At 41.6% G+C, this 21,520-nt stretch overlaps 1 protein-coding gene across 4 annotated transcripts in view; it reads left to right on the top strand.

Annotated features, from left to right (window-relative positions):
• Zfp326 (zinc finger protein 326) overlaps positions 1 to 19,691 on the top strand; it is a 40,725-nt gene extending 21,034 nt beyond the window's left edge. For 3 of the 4 annotated variants that reach the window (XM_039092634.2, XM_039092633.2, XM_063273731.1), the window contains 5 exons: positions 9,274 to 9,421; positions 10,553 to 10,652; positions 13,866 to 13,996; positions 15,121 to 15,216; positions 18,498 to 19,691. In XM_039092634.2, coding sequence (XP_038948562.1) covers positions 9,274 to 9,421; positions 10,553 to 10,652; positions 13,866 to 13,996; positions 15,121 to 15,216; positions 18,498 to 18,893 — 871 coding nt within the window. In that variant the 3' untranslated portion in view covers positions 18,894 to 19,691. The remainder of the gene's footprint in view (positions 1 to 9,273; positions 9,422 to 10,552; positions 10,653 to 13,865; positions 13,997 to 15,120; positions 15,217 to 18,497) is intronic. The other variant, XM_039092635.2, reaches the window with a different exon arrangement.
• Positions 19,692 to 21,520: the final 1,829 nt, after the last annotated feature.

The raw sequence follows: 21,520 nt of genomic DNA, 5'->3' as shown, positions 1-21,520 counted from the left end.
TTTTCTAAACCCACGTTTAGGTCCTAGCATGTTGTGAGGCACAGATCTGCCTGTTACTTCAGCCTCAGGGGATTCAGTGGCCTCTTCTGAATAAATAAATGAACCCCACACCTAAATAAAAGTAAATGAATTTTAGAAAAAGATGAATAGATTTGACTATGGACTCAGAACCTTTTTTTTTTTTAAACAAACAATTGATTTATATTTCATGATATGGATCTTTGCTTGCATGTATTCATATGCACTATCTGTGTGCAGTGGCTGCAGAAGTCCGAGGGCATAGGATCTTCTAGAACTGGAGTTAGGATTGTGAGCCACCCTGTGGGTGCTGAGAACTGAACTGGGTCCTCTGCAAGAACAACAAGTGCTCTAATCACTGAGCCTTTTCTTCAGCCTTAGGACTCACAACTGGGAGGGACAGCAAGTGGTCTTAGAAAATATAATTGTAAGAAATGTGTGATGTCTCATTTAAACATTAACCTTGATACAGGTTACCCACTTACTTTGAAAGAAAGAAAACTAAGCTGTATGATGTGTACTTTAGTGAAGGAACACCTCGAGGGAACATGTGAGACAGTAACATAAACCAAACGAAAAGTGAGCAGATTTACTCAGTTAGTGGGTAGTTGTGTAATGTTAGAACTATTAGAAATCAAATGTCAGGTTAAAAAAGTTAAACAACTTTGTATCTATTGATTTTTACCAAGTAAATAACCTAAAAACACAATCTATAGAAATTATCATTACAACATGATTACATTAAATCCTAATGGGAATTAAATATCAGTTTAGAGAATGATGAAGTTGATAAAGTTTTGACTCATTACCTTTCGAGCTTTTGTTAAAAATGAAGATTACTATGGAGAAAAGGGTAAAAGTAGAAAAATACATACTTAAAATGTAAATTATGTATTAGGAAAAAGACGGAACAGGGTCTCCCTCTGTATCATGCTGGCCTTGACTTTGTGAGCCTCCTTCCTTAGCCTCCCAGTTGCTGAGATTACAGGCATGTGCCAATCTGTCTGTCAGGACAGTTTCTTTTTAATTTTATTTTTCTTGAATATTTTATGTATTTACATTTCAAATGTTATCCCCTTTCCCCCCTCTCCTAAATCCCCTCCCCACACTTCTATGAGGATACTCCTACCCATCCACTCCCACCTCAACGCCCTGGCATTTCCCTACACTGGGGAAACAAGCCTTCATAGGACCAAGGGCTTCTCCTATGGATGCCACACAAGGCCATCCTCTGCTACACATGTGGCTGGAGCCACGGGTCCCTCCATGTGTACTCTTTGGTTGGTGGTTTATTCCCTGAGAACTCTGGAGTCTGGTTGGTTGATACTGCTCTTCCTCTGGGGTTGCAAACCTGTTCAGTTCCTTCAGTCCTTCCCTTATCTCCTCTATTGGAGTCCCCGTGCTCGCATCCGCATCTGTATTGTAGGGCTCTGGCAGAGCCCCTCAGGGAACACCCATATCTGACTCCACCAGGAAATTTTTTTTTAAAGATTTGTTTGTTTGTTTGTTTGTTTGTTTATTTATTTATTTATTTATTTTTATGCATGTGAGTCCACTGTCGCTGTCTTCAGACCCACCAGAAGAGGGCACCAGATCCCATTACAGATGGTTGTGAGCCACCATGTGGTTGCTGGGAATTGAACTCAGGACCTCTGGAAGAGCAGATGGTGCTCTAACCTCTGAGCCATCTCTCCAGCCCCACCAGGAAATTTTTAAGAAGACTCCTTATGTTAGGAAAATAAAGAATATAAAGTTTCCAAAGTACGAATACAAAATCTTGTATCTAGCTTTAATAATCTGGTCTTTTTCTGGTTTATTGTTCCTAATTTACAAGTATTTGAGAAAGAGTAGAATTAAACGTAATAAGAATTATTCTATAAAGAGTTATAATTTGTTTTTCTATAAAATTTTCTTATTTTTGAGATTATAATATAATTATGTTATTTCCTCCTTTCCTTTCTCCCTGCAGACTCTCCCATATCCGCCCCCTTCTTCTTTTTGAAAAGAGCCTCATGGGCTCTTTTTTTTTTTTTTTTTTTTATTAACTTTTACTTGCATGCATGTGTATGTACCTGTGTATATGTTCCAAAATATGAGTTGGTGTGGTGTTACTTGCATGTGTGTTTTCAGGGCTGACTGTTTGTGCTCTGCCCTGGGGAAGACTATTTTTCCTAGTTTCAGCCTTCTTCAGTTGTCGATAATTCACGTTGTAGAGACCTTGTAGAGACTTTGGCAGGTCCTTGTTCAGCTCATGTTTAGGTAGTCATGTTGGTGAGTTTTTATGGTGTAGCTTCTAAGATTACTAGGAGACACATTTTACAACAAATTCCCTGATCCTTTGTCTCTTAGTCTTTCCCCTTCTTCCACAGTGTTTCCGAGAGTGAGGTCTGGGAGGTGTTTGGGGACTAGGTTCCACATGTCCACATTTTGATTGGTTGTAGTTTTCTTTTACAGTCTTTGTTTGTTGCAAAGACAAGTTTCCTTTATGAGAGGTAAAGAGCGCACTTATCCATGACTGCATTTAGTGTACTTGGGCATTATGTTGGTTTGCTAAGTGGTTGTAGCTTGTTCCTCAGATCCATGACCTCACTAGCCTTGTTGGCTAGGTCTCCAGGGTCCACCATGATTTCCCTCTAGTTGAGTAGGTCGTAAGTCCAATCAGAGCTCTTGGTTACTGCCAGGGTATGGATGCCACTGTTGCACTTAGAGAGAACATGCTACATTTGCCTTTCTAGGTCTGGGGTAACTCACTCAGTACTTTTTTTTTAAACTTTTTTCTTTTTTCTTGCAGCTGAATAGTACTTCCCAGTGTACATGCACCATATTTTTGTTATCCATTTGCTAGTTGAAGGCCATTGAGGCTGTTTGTATCTCCCAGCTGCTGTGAAAGAGCAGTGAAGGAGTGGGGTAGTGGGGTCCTGTGGTGGGTTTGTTCTTAGCCTTTGGAGTTCCTCACACTGATGTCCACAGTAGCTGCGCTAGTTTGCAATCCCCTCAGCAGTGAATGGCGGCTCCTTTTCCCCTGCAGCCCCTCTAGCATTTGCTGTTGGTCGTTTTGTTAATTTTTGCCATTCTGATGGAGGTAGGATGAAATCTCAAAGTTGTTTTGGTTTGCTTTTTTTCTTTTGGTAGGGATGATGAACGTTTTCTGAGATTTTTCTTAGCCCTTCCCCCCTTCATTCAAGACCACTCTGTTCAGGTCCCAGGCCATATTTTGACTGGGCCTTTTTTTCTTTTTTCTTTTTTTTTTTTTAGTTCTTTATATAGCCTGGATATTAATCCTCTGTCAGATGTGTAGCTGGCTGAGATTCTCTCCCATTCTCTGGGTTTCCCCTTTTGGATTGTTTCTCTAGCTGTGGAGGCAATTTTAATTTTATGAAGTCCATGCGTCAGATGTTAGCTTTAATTCTTGGACAAATGAAGTCTTATTTAGGAAGTTATTTCCTACTCTGTATCGTGTAGGATATTACCTGTTTTCTTCTAGCCTTTTCGGGTTTCACTTTTAGGTGTTTGATCCATTTGGAATTAGTTTTGTACAAGGTGACAGATGTGGGTCTGTTTTCATTCTTCCGGATGTGGAAGCCAGTTTGGTTAGCACACTGTCTGTTGAAGATACTTTCTTTTGATTGGGATTGCTTTGAATCTGTATATTCCTAATGTTAATTCTTCCAGTCCCTGAGCATGGGCTGTCTTTCCATTTTCTACTGTCTTTTTCTATCTCTTTCATCAGAGGCTTAAAGTCTTCTTTTTTTTGAGGTCCTTCACCTCCTTGGTTGAGTTTATTCAGAGATACTTACTTTTCTTTGAGGCTATTGTGAGTGGGAATGTGTCCACCATCTTGGTTCTGTATGTTTGTTGTTGGTGTATAGAAAAGCTATTGATTCATGCAAGTTGATTCTGTATATTGCCACATTGCTTACTTTTTCATTTATAAAAACTTCTTGGTCTAACATCTGGGGTCTGTATAGTTACCATGTCATCTGCAGTAGGGATAGTCTGATTTCTTTCCTATTTGTATCTCTGTAGTTTCCTTCTCTTGCCTTATTGCTGTGGCTAGTACTTCAAGCACAGTATTGAAAAGGAGTGGGGAGAGTAGACATCCTGTCTTGTTCCTGACCTCAGTGGGATTGCTTCAACCTTTTCTCCACCTATGATGTTGGTTGTGAGTGTCTTGTACATAGGTAGCGCTTACCATGTTGTTATGTCTTCTCTAAGCCCTTGGGGCATGGTGGATCTTGTCATTTTCCGCATCTGGTTTTTGTTTTTTAAGTTTATGTATGTGAGTTCTGCATCATTGACTTGGGCATGTTGAACTATCGCTGCACTCAGGGGTAAAGCCAGCGTGGTTATGTGGGACAGTCTTTCTAATGTCCGTCTGCATTCTGTTTGCAGGTGTTGTACTGAGTATGTTTGAGTCTCGTGTTGGGGGATATTGCCCTGCAGTTATTATTTTTGAAGGGGGTAGGAGCTGTCTGCCTGGCTTTAGTCTTAGAGTGATAACTGGCTTCATAGGAGTTTGGAGGTGCTCCTCCTGTCTCTATTTTTTGAAGTGGTTGGAGGGGAGTTTGCGCTAGTATTTCAGTGTTTGGTCTTTTGCTTTTTAACCCGGAAAGCTTTAGGTTGCTCACTGCTTGCTTTAATTTTGGCAGTTTTGCAGAATCTAGAAATCCATCCATTTCTTTTAGGTTTTTCAGCTTAATGGAGTACAAGTTTTTAAAATATTTCCTTATAATATTCTGAATTTCTTTGGTGTCTGTTGTAGTGTTTCCTTGTTCATTTCTGACTGTTATTTTGACTCCTCTTGCTTGCCTGCCTTCCTTTCTTTTTGGGGGTGTTTGTTGAGCGGTGGGTGTGTCAATCTTGCTCATCTTCTCAAACAGCTCTGAGATCCAGTGATTGTTTGTGCAGTTTTTGTTGTTTCTGTTTCATTGATTTCCTTGATTTTTATTCTTTTTTGCCATTGATTGGGTGTGGGTTGGGTTTGTTCCTCCCGTCTTTGGCTGGCATCACCGTCATTTGCGTGAGCTCTTTAACACCTGAGCTGCAGACCTGAGCTCCATATGGGGCTGCGCTTAGTGTCCCAAAGGCTTTGCAGTGTTTGCATTTCATTTAACTCCAGGAAACTTTTCCTTCTCGTTTCATTTTCAGCAACATATTCTTCAGTCTCCATGGGTTTTGTATTTACTAGAAATGCGTTTGCTGTCAGCTTTAAATTTTATTGCATAGTGGTCAGGTAGGATACAAAGAGTGATCTTAGTCCTTTTGAATTTGTAAACATTTGTTTTGGTTCCCAGGATATGGTTCATTTCAGCGAAGCTTCAGTGCTGCTTTATAGAATGTATATTCTTTGTGTTTATGTGAATATTTTGTAAATATCTGTTAAGTCCATTTGATGTATGATGCTAATAAGTCTGATGTTTCTCTATTTTTGTTTTAGATGACCTGTTTATTGGGAAAAAGTGAGGTATTGAAATCCCCTGATTTTGGTTTTGGTTTTGGTTTTGGAGACAAGGCTTCTCTGTGTAGTCCTGGCTGTCCTGGAACCCAAATCTGTAGACCAGACTGGCCTCAAACTCAGTGAGACCTACCTGTCTCTGCCTCTTGAGTACTGGCATTAAAGGCTTGTGCCACCATGGCCCTTTTGAATCCCCTACTACTAATGGATTGATATTAATCCGTGTCATTAAATCCAGTAGTGTTTTTTGTTTTGGATTTAAATTAAATAGCATGCTGCAGAATTTGGTGCATATGTTTGGGATGGTGATGTCTGTTGGTTAACTGTCCGTTTTATTAGAATGAAGTATCCCTCGGTATCTTTTCTGTTTGGTTCTAGTTTGAAGTCTGTTTAGTTAGGTATTAGGACTGAGGAGCCTGCTAGCTTTCTGATCCCATTTTATTGGAGTTCCTTTGTCCGTCCTTGTATTTTAAGGCAGTGCCTATATTTAAAGATATGATGTGTTGCTTCTTGTAGACAACAGACAAACAGATTTTGTTTTTTGTCCAGTATGTGTATGTTGATTAAAGAATCGAGGCCACTGATATTTAAAGTTACTATTGAAATGTACTTGTTAGTTACAGTCATCATAGTGTTGATTCTTGGTGTTTGGTTCTCAGTGGTACTATGTGTTTTAATAATTATGGCTTCATATTTTTTTCATAGTCTATGCTATTCTCAGTTTCTCTCTTCAGCCCAAATTATTGCTTCCTGTATTTTCCTTAGGTTTGGTTTTTGTATATGTTTTTGTGCTGCTTATATTATGGAAAGGTTTTCTCTCTTCTTCAATCATGGTAGATAGATAGTTTTGCTGTGTGTATTAGTCTAGGCTGGCTGTCATAGTCTTAGGGCCTGGGCTGCATTGCTCCAGGATCCTTTGACTTTCAACATTTTCTTTGAGAAATCAGCTGTTAATCCCCATAGCTGTTTACATGTGACTTGTGTGTTCTTTTTCTCTTGCAAGTTCAACTCACTTTGTATGTATATATACTCAGTGTTTTAGTTATGCTATGGCAATGGGGAGCGTCTTTCCTTGTCTAGTGTTTTTGATGTTCTGTGTACTTCTATCTGTCTGAGTGTGACTGACTTCCCATAGTTTAGGGAACTTGTTGAACATCTGGTCTATACCATTAACTTGGGATTCTTTTCCTTCATCTGTGCCTATAATTTGAGGATTTGATTAGTTCATGGTGTCTGTCCCCTGGGCCTGTCTTCATCATTTCCTTCAACCTGGTTCATGTTCTCTCAGACATCACTTAGGAATCTATTCTCCTTCAGTTCTGTCTCCTTACTTTCATTGAGTTTTTTTTGTGTTTTTAAACTTCTTGAATTCTTTGGTAAAGTTTATGGTTTTCCTTTTAAATTCTATGTTCTTGGTTTCATTTAGGTAGTTTTTATTGGGAAGCATTTCTACAGAACTGGTAGGATTGACGAGAAGGCCCTGCCTTGTTCTTTCATCTTGTTTGTATGTTTTGGTGAGGTCTGTCTCGTGGAGGTGTTTTGTTAGCTCTCAGTCTGATATAAGCAGGTTAGGGCAGAAGAGAGGATGTGCAGGTTGGAACTAAAGGGTGGACATGGCTTGTGTAATGAAGTGAGTGGATTGGGGCGGTGGATAGGATTCTGATCCAAGCCTGAAATGTGGGCATCAGATCAGGCTCGGTGTGAGGTTGGATGTAGCATGGGAGGACTGTGTGGACTGACAGGTAGGTAGACAGGATTCTGGCAGAAACCTAGGCCAGGGTATTAGGTGTGGCCTGGGATAGAGCTGAAGGACTGGGGAGAAAGGGTGAGTGGGTGAGATCAGAGACTCACTGAGCTAGACCTGGAGAAGGAAGTAGGTGGTCTAGCTGGGTGGTGCAGTGGGAGTTTTAACAGGACCATTTGTTCTGTGTTTCTTTCCTGCTCCATATTTCTTTAAATTCCATTGGCATAAATAATAGTTATAGTGTAGTGTGGAAATTAAAGAGTTTGTGTTAAATATATAGGAGCCTAAGTATGATTATTTATTATAAGATTAAATTTTGTATTTAATTATTCTGGGTACTTTTTCCATTAAAATTTGAAAATAGATCTGAGTTTGATAACTGTTAGTAGAATAAACTTTGCAATTAGGAAAAAATTAAAGACGCATATATTTATTTTTTCCTCCATAGCTTTAAGCCTGACAATTCAACTGAATTAATCATTTTATAGAATATGAATCTTTTAAAAAATTCTCTAGTGTTTTAGGCTTTAAAAACAATACTCATGATTAAACCAGGACCTAACACATATTGCAGATGTGCAGTACTCGTACGTTACATCTACAGCCTTATGTACTGTTATTTTATTACGCAGAGTAATTTTACTTTGTTAGGAAGATGTGAGGTTGATGGTAAGTGACTGGTTTTGGATGGGCTTCTTCATATTTGAATGCTTTCACTGTGATGAAGCGGGAGCTGTGTGTACTACTTAGGGAACCTGGCATGAGACACAGCAGTATGTGGTGAAAAAGTGCCAGAAGAGAAATATGAAGTAGTCAGTGTTATTAGCAATAATTTTTGAATCACTGGCAGCATGATGAGGGTGTTACTTGAACTGATCTAAGAATGCTAGAGTTGTGAGAGACAATCCAGGTGTGCTTGCCTTAAGGTAAAAGCAAACAAGTAAGCGTTTTATTGATAATACAGAGTAGAAAACTGGGTTGGGAGGAAGTGATGATTTAAAAGTATAACATAATTAAAATGTTTATTAAAGACACAGTATGTTCTGTGTACTGCCAAGGAGAGAGTAGCAGTTCAAGGCATTTTGAAGTTGTTTTTTTTAAGGTTTATTTATTTTATATATGTGAATACACTGTAGCTGTCTTCAGACACACCAGAAGATGGCATCAGATCCCATTACAGATGGTTGTGAGCCACCATGTGGTTGCTGGGAATTGAACTCAGGACCTCTGGAAGAGCAGTCAGTGCTCTAACCACTGAGCCATCTCTCCATCTCTCACCCTGCCTTCTGAGTATTAAGGAGTCAGTGATGCATTTAAGCTGTAACCTGTTGTAGAAAGGAGCACTAATTAACTGAATAATGACTATTACAGGAGCCATCTTAAGGGGTTCATGTGTCACCTCTGTGAAGACTAAGGCCAGAGAAATAACTTGCCCAAGATTACAAATAGAGAGCTGAGCAGTTAGCTCCTGAACTTATTAACTCAGGAAATGAATGTAATAGCAGTGCCAAAAGATCCCAATCAGGAGACTGTTGTCATAATTTAAGGAAAAAGAAATGACGGCTTACATAGAATGTCGGAAAGCCGTGGAGGGTTCACTTTGGGTGGACTTTCATCTTTAAATAATGTCTATGTGTGCATTCGAGGCCTGTTTGTCCTCCTGACTTACTGTGGGGGACTGTAGACCCCAGAGCCTTGTGGAATTGAGTAATTGCTGCTTCTATCTGGCTTTAGAAGTTTAATGGTTTAGAGACCTGCGGGTGGGCCAGAATGTGAAATTTGTTGTGGAGGTTTTGGAACTCGATGGTTCTTTATATTTATTGTAGCTTTTGAATGGCCCATGCTGGAGGTTATCACCTTTTTGGTCCTTATATTTTTTATACCAGAAGCTTAAAATGCAGAGTTACTTCAGTGACTGCTGTCTGAATGGGAACTTAAATACTGTCCCCTCTACCTTAATTTCAGAATTCTAAAATAGAGTAACTGCAGCTAATACCCATCTTTAGAAGCTCTAAATGAATAAGGTGATATTCAAAGGGGTTTCTTTTCCTTACAGAATGGCATTCACATGTTCATTTTGTAAGTTTCGAACCTTTGAAGAAAAAGACATTGAACTGCATCTGGAAAGTTCTTCACACCAAGAAACATTAGATCACATTCAGAAACAAACCAAATTTGATAAAGTAGTTATGGAGTTTTTACATGTAAGTAGGTTTTCTTGAAGTGGGAAATATTTTATTTGATCTCTGTTTATAATTTCTCTCTCACCTGTTTATGTTTCTGAAAAACTGATAATTACTCATTTAAGGAAACTTGTTAAAATTAGTTAGATGTGAATTTCATATTAGAATTTGGATTTTTAACTTGAGAACTCATTTCTCATAGTTATTTCTGAAAAAGTTGTCAGGAAAAAGAATTCCTTTAGCTATTCGTTGATTCAGCTTCATCTGTCACTCCCGTAGAATCCACTGGATTCCAGAATCCAGCCCGGAAATATGCTGGTACATTAGTCTTCATTTCAGATGAACTCGTGTCCATAGAAGCTAAATGACTTTGCCACTAGACGTCAGTGCCAGGGAGGACGGACGGACAGGCGTCTGTCTGTCTGCCTGTGTCTTCCATGTGGTTGTCATTTTAGTAGATTACTTTGAAGACATTAGCATTTCTCTTAGTGAGCCAACTATAATTGGAATAAAACCTGTTCATAGGTGCACAGATAGTTTTTTTTTTTTTTTTTTTTTTTTTTTTTGGTCTTTTTTTTCGGAGCTGGGGACCGAACCCAGGGCCTTGCGCTTCCTAGGCAAGCGCTCTACCACTGAGCTAAATCCCCCAACCCCACAGATAGTTTTATTTAGGTGGAAATGCCGAGACTGCAGGAATACTGTAGGGATTTAAGAAAGTAAACAATACTTTTAGTCAGAAATGCTAAGAGAGGAGGCCTGAGCTGGACTGCTAATTGCACAAAACTAATTTGGGCTGGTAGAAAGTTAAAAATACAGTGTTCACTCAGACCTCTATATCTAGCAGAATCGTGTCCTTTGATTAGATTAAAATTTGTTCCTGTCCTTTTCCCATAATGGGTTTCTATCCATCAGTTATGATTCACCTCTTACCTGAGAAAGTCACCATCTGGCCTCTGATTTCTTACTCTAGATGCCTAGAAGACATTGTGAACAGAGAAGCCATTTTTTGGTGTTTCATAATAGTCTATTCAAGTAAATCGTGGGTTTCTTGTTGTTACAGAGCAGCAATCCCTGTTAGTGATGGTGTTTCTCATAGGATGAGCATACAGTAGGTGCTCCTTGGAAACAGTCTGTATCCTTTTTATTTTCTAGGAATGTATGGTGAATAAATTTAAAAAAGCATCTATTCGTAAGCAACAAACACTTAATCACCCAGAAGCTTACAAGATAATTGAAAAAGATATTATGGAAGGTGAGTATTTAGGAAAGTCATTTTTATAAATGTATGTTTATATTTTGTGTATCATAATCTGAAGACCTCAAGATGGATACCTTTTACAGTCACACTTGCTGTAGTGTGTCAGACGTAGACTTCCTGGCTTCCTGTTTCTCTGTGTTTATTATGGTTACCTTTTCTCTTCAGTATAAAGGTTCTCAACCTCCGGGTTTTGACTTTGGCAAACCTCTCTCTCCAAAAATATTTATATTAACAGGAGCAAAATTATAGTTATGAAATAGCATGAAATAATTTTACAGTTGGGAGTCACCACAGCATGAGGAACTGTCACAGTGTTAGGAAGGTTGGGAACCAGTTGGTTGCTACTTCATAACTGTAATTTTGCTATTGTTATGAATTGTAATGTAAATATCTGATATGTAGGATATCTGATGTGCAACCCCCAAAGGGATCCTGACCCACAGTTTGAGAAACGCTGCATTAGATGAAGGATGTCTCTTTTTTTTTTTTTTTTTTAAAGATTTTATTTATTGTATATGAGTACACTGTAGCTGTCTTCAGACACACCAGAAGAGGCATCAGATCTCATTACAGATGGTTGTGAGCCACCATGTGGTTGCTGGGATTTGAACTCAGGACCTTTGGAAGAGCAGTCGGTGCTCTTAACCACTGAGCCATCTCTCCAGCCCGAAGGATGTCTCTTTAATTTTCCTGCTGGTTTTCTTAACTTTCTTCAGTTGTTTTTAGAGTTAAATGATTTTTTTAAAATTTAAAATTACATGTGTAGGAAGAGTACTGTTCATGATGCAGTCCCCAAAGAGGCTGGAAGAGGCTTCCTCTACCCTGGACCCGGAGTCACTCCAAGCCCCCTTGTGGATTCTTAAGATCAGACTCAGATCCCCTGCAAGAGCACTTCTGATTCTTAATCTCTGAGCCTTCTCTCCAGTTCTGTTATTTCTCTCTGAAATTCAGTTCATTAACTCTTTTTTCAGTCTTTCCTTCTTTTTTGATTCTATCACTGAAGCCTATATAAGCCTGTTCTTATTTAAAAAATAAAAACAAAGAACAAAAAGGTAACTACTGTAGCCAGCCATTCTGCAGGCACCAGCCCCATGCTGAGCGTGGTCTATTTCTAACCCCTGACCATGCTGTTTTCACCCTCATCCACCCGACACCTCGTCATTTAGCTCTCATAGCCACACCTAATAAACAAACAGCGTCCACTCTCATTAGCCCGCTGAGTCTGCTCACGCAGAATGCGGGCCCTTATTTTGTTTTGAGATACAGTCTTATTATGTAGCCCCTGGCCTTGAACTTGCAGCATTCTGCCTCCTGTGCGCCAGGATTACAGGTGTGAGCCCCACCCCGAGTGATCGACGTTTAAGTCCTCTTCAGTGAATGCGCATTCCCACCCACTCGGTTGCCTGTGATTGTAGGTTTCCCAGCCTCTCCTGTCCCAGTGCTCTCCTGGTCCCCTTGCTCTGCCTTCGGTCTTTGCTCTTCTCCAGTCATTACTTCGTTATTCTCTTCCTTTATATTTCTTTCAGGTGCGCTCATTTACACACCGAGTTTAAATGAACATGTCTATGGGAATTGTATCTGCAGGTCTAGCACAGATCTGTTCTCTGAAACCTTGTTTCGTGCATTCAGTTGCCCGCCGCTATCTTTTCAGGAGTCATAAAACGAACATTGGGGCTGGACAGATGACCAAGGTTAGGAGCGTGCAGTGTCGCCTGGGAGCCTCGATTGGAGTGCACTGCTACCTGTGACTCCAGCTCCAGGAGGGCCTGACGTTCTGGTCTCAGTACCAGGACTGCCCACACAGACACAGATGCAAAAAGTTAACAGATAATACAAATAAATCTGAATAACATAGCATATCTCCAAAATCTGTCATTTCCTTTGCTATTCTTTAAATAAGGAAACAAAAACTCAAAATATTTTTCTTGAAAAGTAGCTCTACCATCCAGCAAAGCCTAAGGAAGGAGTTAGCCGTGGAGCTTCCATCCAGTGCAGCATGGCCCCTGTAGGTGCAGTCTGACATGCTGAATAAACGTGTTATTTACTTCCTAGAGCTTGCATTGGGAGCTGGAGACGTGTTAGTCTCGCGAGGACCCAGGTTTGACTACGAGGACCAACATGGCCACTCCGAATATTCATGCTCTCATTCTGGGGAGTCTAGCACCCTCTGATGACCTCCAGTGGCACCAAACACGTTACATATGCATCTGTGCGAAATAAATCTAAAAACATACTGCATTTGTTCAAATCCTCACATGTTCTCTGAAGAGTACATAGTAGCTTTTTTTCTAATTTACTTTCAGTTTCTCTCTCTCTCTCTCTCTCTCTCTCTCTCTCTCTCTGAATTTTACTCTGTGATCACATAATATCAGGAAATTAATGAATGGCCCTTCCTCTTGTACCATGTAAGGCTAAAATGCCTTGGCATGGTACATACAGAGTGTGGCCAGGAGAGGGAGGAGGCTGAGAGCACACACTTGTGCCACAAACACAAGCAGGAGACTGGACTGCACGCGGGTGAGGCTGTAAGCACTGCAGACCACGCCCACCAGTGCACTGCGGCTCACCAGGCAGTGCCTCCCCAGACAGCACCACCACTCTGCTTCGCACCAGGAGCCAGGCGGTGCTCCACCAGTGAGCTGCACACTCAGCCCAAGACTCCTTAGAGCGGGCATTCTGTAGACTGAGGATAGAGTTTTTGTTCCTTATGGCATCTCTTTTGCTTTTCCTGCCCACTCATGTACATAATAATGGAAATCTTATTTTACTAAAATAACATCCATTAAGCCGTGTTTTTTGAGGAGGTGGACTAAAAGCTACGAGTGACTTACCGGATAAGAGAGGGACCGGCTGGAGAGGTGGCTCAGTGGTTAAGAAAATGTACATCAGGGGTTGGGGATTTAGCTCAGTGGTAGAGCGCTTGCTAGCGCAAGGCCCTGGGTTCGGTCCCCAGCTCCGGAAAAAAAAAAAAAAAAAGAAAATGTACATCAGTTAAGGTACAGCCACCTTCACCTCCACTTCTAGGAGGCTCTGACAAAGCCCCAAACCCCCTATGTCTGTAGACAGGAGAGGTGCAGAACTTGACACACGCCTACATGCTCTGATCCTTTGTTGAAAGGAATAAAAATGATGACAGAAGCTAGTGAGAACTTGATCTGTCAGGAGTAAGGATGTGGGCGTTTCTTCCCTAAATACACGTGTTTGTAGGTGTCACTGCTGATGACCACATGATGAAAGTGGAGACCGTTCACTGTAGTGCTTGTAGCATGTACATCCCTGCTTTGCACAGCTCAGTTCAGCTGCACCTCAAGTCTCCTGACCATGGCAAAGGGAAGCAGGTAAGGCTGGGATCTTTGTACAGTTCTTGAATTTTCTACCAGCTTTTTACAATTTCCTTTGGCCATTGTTTAAGACACTCTGTCCTATATCTTCAGTGAACAGCCAGCTGTGTGCCAGCTTAGAGGCAGAGTCATATCATAGTGAGACCATGGACTTGGAGCAAGGCTTTCTGGGATAGAATCCTCGTGGTAAAGAAGTTCCTCATCTGACTTTGCTCATCTGTTAGATGAAGCTGGAGTCATTCTTTTGTGTGTGTTTAAGGGGTCAGCTAACTAACATGTAATACGTAGTAAAATGGGGCCTCTAATAGTGAGCATTCAGGAACTCACACCTGAAGAGCAGTTTTTGTTTTTACTCTTTTTTATTTTTAAGTTGCTACAAAATGATTTTGTGAATATATATGTGTTAGAACAAAAAGGAAAGAAAAACTTTATTATGACTGGCCTGTTTTTTGTTTGGGAAAGCACATTTAAAATTAGTATTTGCATTTACTATGTCTTGTGGCTTCTGAACAGGATACCCTTCGACAGCATACAGGCTGCTTGTTCATGGGACATGCTGTTTCTCCTTTATACTGGGCTTTACCGAGTGGGCTCTACTTCAGAAAACATGGGGACTTATAGTGTGAAAAGTGAGATCTTTTGGAAAAATGGATTTGAAGATTTAAAAATTAGTGACTAAAAAGAGGAGGCTTGAGTCTGCATTTTGTCAGATGTGAATTTCACTTCATACTCCTTTGCTGTCCGGCGGAAGATGCCTCATATCATTACCTTGTCTCTATTGTGTAGTATGTTTTGTGATAACTTCTTAGAAGCCTTGAGGAAGACTGATTATGTTGGATGTTTTGATAAGTGTGGAGTAAAAGACTTACACTTGGAAGTGCTGTGTTATTGTGTTGTGTTGTGTTTTGTGTTGTTGTGTTGTGTTGTGTTGTGTTGGTTTATGAGAATTTATGGTCTCAGTCCATGAATGGTTAGATTACAAGCACAATGGCTATAGCCACTTATAACTTAATTTGTTGTAAAAGTGATTTAAATATAGAAATTAGTGTAACATACCACTTTAAATCTCTAAGCTTCCCATGCCATGGCTGTCCAGAGCCTCACTGTGTTGTTCTCCACAGGCTTATAAGGAACAGATAAAAAGGGAAAGTGTGCTGACTGCTACAAGCATCTTAAACAACCCCATCGTGAAGGCGCGGTATGAGCGCTTCGTTAAGGTGAGGCTTTGGACAAAAGCTTTTTAGAATGTCTTGTATAGTTCTAGGTGTTAGAGTTGTGACATGACACGGAAACAGGCACAGGCATTTAAGGGGAATGTTGGATCAGGGGGGAGAGGGGGCAGTCATTTCCTGTCTCCTCCCCCTTCTAGCTCTAAATCAGTGTGTGTTAGAGGGTCAGGATGTTAGTTTCAGTCACATGTGGTAAGTGTGTACATGCTTCCTCTGTGTGTGTGTATGTGCGTGTGTGTGCACGTGCGTGTGTGTGCGCATGTGCGCAGACTGGAGGGACCTCTGAGTATGCCATCTCTGGAGCTTTGCACCTTGCTTTTGACACTGGGTCTGATTGGCCTGGGGCCTGCATATTTAGTGAAGCTGCTGGCCACCCAGTTGTTTCTGTCTCCCCAACTCTGGGATAACAGGCTTGTGCCACCAGGCCTGGCTTTTAATTTGGGCTTTGAGACTCACACTATAGTTTCTCACTTATAGCAAGTGCTTTATTACTGAGTTTTTTCCCCAGGCCTTTGGTTGACTTATGTCTTCCATAATTACTGCTTCAAGTTGTTCCCTCTTCACATGGCCGAGAGTTCATCCTTGCTCTCCCCACTCCCCACATCACTAGGAGGATAGAGAGCTGCTCCCTCAGATCTGTGTGTAGTCCTTACTTGGTCACTGTCTTCTCCTCATCCATGTCTGTTTCATCATCCTCACATCCTTATTTGGATCTGATACCCTGGCCATATCAGTGTCCTCTCGACAGACAATTCTCACCCTTTCCCTAAAGAGTGACCTGATCGTTTCTGGACTCTGGATCTCCCCTTTTTACGGCCTTTTCTTACCATACTTCAGAAGATAGCTTGCCCCTGTGAGGTTCTACACCTCCTGTTATTTGCTGTAACTGAAGACTTCTCACCTGGAAGAATAGAATCAGGATCTTTTGTAAAGGTTAAATAAGCAACTGTCCAAGCCTTATGCAGACCTCTGGGTTAGTATTCTGAAGTGTTTTCTATTCTTCCCTCCCTCCCTCCTTCCCTCCCTCCTTCCCTCCCTCCCTCCCTCTCTTTCTCCCTTCCAAGTTAGGGTTTCTCTGTGTAGCCCTGGCTGTCCCAGAACTAGCTTTGTAAACCAGACTGCTGTTAAGCTCACAGAGATCCACCTGCCTCTGCCTCCTTAGGGCTGAGATCGAAGGGTACCCTACCACTCCCTGCCCCTGAAGTGTTTCTTATTAGGCTTCTTTCTGATAGTTTTGATTCAGACTGTCTGAGGTTGATTAGAAGTTAGTATTTTAGGAAAGGGCTTCAGGACTTGACAACTTTTACATGTGCTTTTGTGAACTTAGAGGAGATTCATTATAAAGACATGCTCTTGGACAACTGCTATTGCTCTACTCCCACTTCTATCATACTTTACAAACTGTTGTTAAGATGTTGGTGATCCGATTGTCACATTTAGTGCTTTAAGAATTAACATCCTGGCACTTGAGAGTTAGCTCACTTGGTAAACAACTTGTGCAAATGTAAGGACCTGCGTGTGACCTCAGAACCCACTTAAGAGGAACTTGGACATGGGCTGCGTGTTTGTCATGTTGGTGCTGTGGGGCAGAGATAGGAGCATCCTTGAGGCTCTGTGCTGAGCTAGCCTAGCCTAACTGGCCTCACAAATCATGGGGCACAGCTTGAGGAATGGCATCAGGAGCTGTCCTCTGACTTCCACATACATGGACATTCTTGCAGTCACATGCAAACACACAAAAATTATGATACTCTTATTTAAAACTTGTAAAACGAACCCTCAGCCTTCCTCATTCGTCTTTGCCAGTGATGGACACTGATGATTTTCCAGTCCCCCTTTAGCTTGTGTCTGAATTGCTTGACGCTGGTCATTTATAACCTAACTTTAAGCTTCCACTGTTGCTCTGAGCATTTCTCCTCACCCCTGCCCATGTGCAGGCTGCTTCTCAGCTTTCACCCCAGGCCTGACTCACTCCTGTCATCATGTGGGACTTTTTTTTTTTTTTTTTTTTTTGGTTCTTTTTTTCGGAGCTGGGGACCGAACCCAGGGCCTTGTGCTTCCTAGGTAAGTGCTCTACCACTGAGCTAAATCCCCAACCCCTCCATCATGTGGGACTCTTTGTTAGCTCAGTGCTGACTTCCATGTACATCTATTCTGTAAACACTTTGCTCTGGCCACTCTTCTCTATGGGGTGAAGAAACATTTGTACACCTCACTTCTAATTGTATGTAGCATGCCCCACCACTTCTTTCTCCCTCCCCATGGTAACATACATACTCTGTCCTGATGCCCCACATCGATGGTTCACAGTCTTCTTCTTACCAGAGGCTATAATGAAGAGTCGTCTTCATCGGGGTCCGCCTCCCCTTTTCTTCTGTATGAAAATGGAACACTGGGCCTTCTAAGCCCATTCTGAATCATTACCCTGCACTACCCAGACATTTATTATTACACTTGATCCTACAGGTTTCTCTCTGGTCCATCTTACAATGTAGCACCAGCCTTAGCAGATTGTTAATAGGCCTTACTCCCTCTTGGTTTCACATGTTAATATAGTCTCCAGTATGTCTATTTTATATGAGACTTAATCCAGATAAATAATTGCTAAGATAAAAAGTACCGGCCTGCTGATGTGGCTCAGCCACATAAAGGCACTGACCCCAGGGACCACATAAAGGCACTTGCCATTAGCCTTAGTGACCAGAATTGAATTCTTGGGTTCTAGAAGGGGAAGACAGATAGCTGATGGTTATCTGACCTCCACATGTAAGAGGTGCACATGCATATGCACATACAGGGTAAAAGTAATAAAAGGACAAAATTGTACCTTTGAATGTTTGCCAAAAATGTTTCTCTAATTTTTGCAAGTGTTAAGTATAAGGCATGGTGTCTAGTGGTAAAGCAAGGTACATACAGTTTTCCTTGAGCTCTTATGAGACCCAGAACAGAAGCACAGTGAGTAGCTGCGTTAGTAAGTAGATCATCTGCCACTGCTGGTTTGCTTGTATCAAAAACATATTTCTACTTGTATTTTGTATAGGAGTTTAGAAATTCAGTTGAAGTCTTTGGCTTTTTAAAAAGTGCTCTAATTTAAGGAATATAAAATAACTAATCATATACTCAATTGGAATGAAGTAGATACTTAAAATATTTAATAGATTTGTCATAAGCAAAATGAACTTCAAATACTATTTTTTTCTTAAGATACAGCAAATCTTGGTCATGGAGAAGCAAATGTGCTGAGTGTAAAAGCCGTTTGTCTTGTTTAGGGAGAGAATCCTTTTGAAGTTCAAGATCCTGCTCAGGGCCAGCACATGGAAGGGGATGAAGAGGACGAAGGGGATGAAGAGGACGAAGAAGAGAAGATCGATGGACCCATCGAGGAGGAAGAGGAGGAGGGGGAGGAAGAGGAGGGGGAGGAAGAGGAGGGGGAGGAGGAGGAGGGGGAAGGGGGGGAAGCTGGATCTGTGGAGGAAGAAGGGGATGTGGAGGGAGAGGAGGGCGCAACAGCAGTAGCAGGGGAAGCTGATACAGTGGGAGAGGCTGAGGAAGCGGAGGAGGAGGAGGAGGAGGAGGTGGAGGAAGAGGAGGAGGAGGAGGAGGGGGCAGAGGATTTTGCCTCCCAGGCCTGTGGTACTGAGCAGTGTGAGCACAGTCAGGTGTAGGCTCCACGCTTCGCTGGCTGCAACCGCAGGACGTGGAGGATGCTGAGTAGCTTAGGACATGAGCTGACACCATGTTGCATGCATTCCACACATTAAAGTTTGTTTTATATAATTTCTAAATGTTTGACACTTGTTTAATAAAATGAAGTTAAGATGATTTCAGTTTAGTTTTTATAGAAACCAAACTTAGATATGATAAATTGTTTGTATGATTTTTAAGCTTAGGTTTTATTACCTTACTGGTGTTGAGGATTCCTGGTGTGTGTTGCTCCTCTGCCTGTTGTAATCATTTGAACGTAAATGCTGCTCTCAGAGTGAACCTTAAAGTGTGCGTTCAGGTTTGAACACTTCCTCTAGATTGATTGGACAAGTATTTTGTCCTGATTGGAGTTTTTTTTTTTTTTTTACATTGAATAGCAGTTAGCATTAAGATGGCTTCAAGGATTTTGTGTACAGTTCCCTTTGTAGCAATAAAATGTTCTCTCTTTTTTTTTTAAACAAGAACTTTCTCCTTTGATTGCAGTTTAAACATTTCATCAATTAAATGAGTATTTAAAAATCAATATCTGCCTTAATGTATGAGTTTAGCTCACAAGTATTTCAAGTGATTGAGAAGACTTGAATTAAAACATTTTTCCTCAGTCATATTTTTAAAAAGTGTGACTACTGTATATTTTCTAACATATTTCAGAGGTCAGTCTGTAACTGACCTTGTTTATACTAGCTTTAGTTTGTTCTTTTCTCTGTGCCTATGTCAAACCTTGTAATCTTCCTGAAAATACAATTTAATACAAATAATTTGTGTTCTTTTGTCATGTCTGTTTTGCCTGGAGAACCAAAAATCAACCCTTCGGTTTTTTAAAAAAAAAATAGTTGTTTCTCTTTCACTCTTTCATATTTTCCTTTAAAAAACAAAACTACCTACATATTAACCAAGAGGACGTGAGACTGGCCTGTTTCAAGTCATTCTTACAAGGTGGTCTGTGCCCCTGAAAAGCAGGGCTGTGCAGTCACCAGCCTGGTGAGCACCAGGAGTTGTACTTCTTACATCTCAGGGTGCCAACCTTTTCTAAGGAAACTGACCTCGGCAATTGGAGGCATTGGGTGGATAGCCTGTGTGATAAAGCACTACGTCAGCGAGTGCGTGGGCATCTGTAGGAGTGTGCATGTGAGGATTACACCGGTGTGCTCAGGTGTCTGGGCACTGTGGACGTGGGTGCAGATGTCTGGAGGATGCTGTGCCCTGCTCTATCGTGATTTACCTTATTCCCGTGAGAGGGTCCCTTATGAAGCTGGAACTAGGCTGGTAGCCTGCAAGCCCCGGACATCCTGTCTCCATGCCCTGTAAACGTAACTCTTCGTCTGCAGTAAATGTTGTCTTGAAGGCCTGTGAAGGCCTACTGCTGATCAGCTCACCCTTTCTAGTTCTCAGCTCTGGCTGGCTGGTTAAACCCAGCTCTTCTGGCTCAAACTCCTCTCAGCTTCTGACTAAATTGCTCTGCTTGGCCTCAAACGAACTCTGGCAATCTGTTTTAATCTGGTTCCTTCTTGTTCCCTAGCTCGTTCTATCTCCACCTCTATGTGGCCTGTTCTCTCTGCAACCTGTCTGTGTAAAACTGTGTAAAAACTGCCCCTGAACACCCTGAACTGAGCTGCCAGTAACTGCTCCTGTGTCGCCTCTCAGCTCCCACTGACTCAGCCCCCTGCACTGATGCACTGAGCGCAGCGCCTCTCTGTGCTGCTCTTAATAATTTCTCTTTGCAGTGCTGTTCTCGTGAGAGTTGGACGCGTCCTATCTCTGACTCCTTCTGTCAAACCTTTCTCTGATTCCTAACTCTGTCTGCCTCTCAGTTAAACTTCACTCTCAGACAGCTTTTTCTTCCTTCTAATCTCACCTTGTTTGGGATTACGTGTGTGTCCTAAGGGCAAGTCAGTGTTGCAGCCAGAGGGATTAAAGGTGTGGCTAAGGCTGAGCCTCACCACAGGCAGTCAGCAGCACAGTCTTGGCATTCACAGTGTGGTAAGATGCCGGCAGCAGGTTTTCTCCTCCTGCCATGCGGGTCCTGGGAATCTAACTCAGTTGCTGAATTTGGAAGGGGTGCTTCCCACTGAGCCGTCTTGCCCTAAATTGGAAGTTTTTAATAGAATATCTCTGGACGTCTGAGATTTGAAGGAAGAGTCATGCATACACATGTAAGTACATACATACATACAACCTCTGCAGCCACTTTGAAGAGGTATTTTAGAATGAGAGAAGAGCCTTGGTGTAGTAATAAGCTTATATAAATGGGCTTGTTTGTAAGATGGTGTTAAGGTATGTTTTCAGACATTCAAATGAATTTTCCATTTGCTGGCTTGCAGGTTTGCGGTGCAGTTAACTTTTGCAGTCCTTACTGTCTCTGCCTTCCTTGCTGTAACAAGGACCCCTGAGCATTTGTCTTCCCAGTTGTCCTGTCACCAGCGCTTGTCTGAGCAGCTGTGCAGGGTGTGCCCCTTTTCTCCTTCAGTGCATTAGAGTCTGAGCCAGTGCTGTCTCTGAGTCTTAGAGGCTCCTCCACCTGAGCTGCCAGTGCCAGTTTATGGCACGTCATCGTTGGGACCATGCCATGCCATAGGAAGACCCCACA

Source organism: Rattus norvegicus, chromosome 14 (genome assembly GCF_036323735.1).
Source record: "Rattus norvegicus strain BN/NHsdMcwi chromosome 14, GRCr8, whole genome shotgun sequence".
Lineage (NCBI taxonomy): Eukaryota > Metazoa > Chordata > Mammalia > Rodentia > Muridae > Rattus > Rattus norvegicus.
The sequence above is the reverse complement of the archived record's forward strand: the minus strand, read 5'-3'. Positions and strand labels throughout refer to the sequence as shown.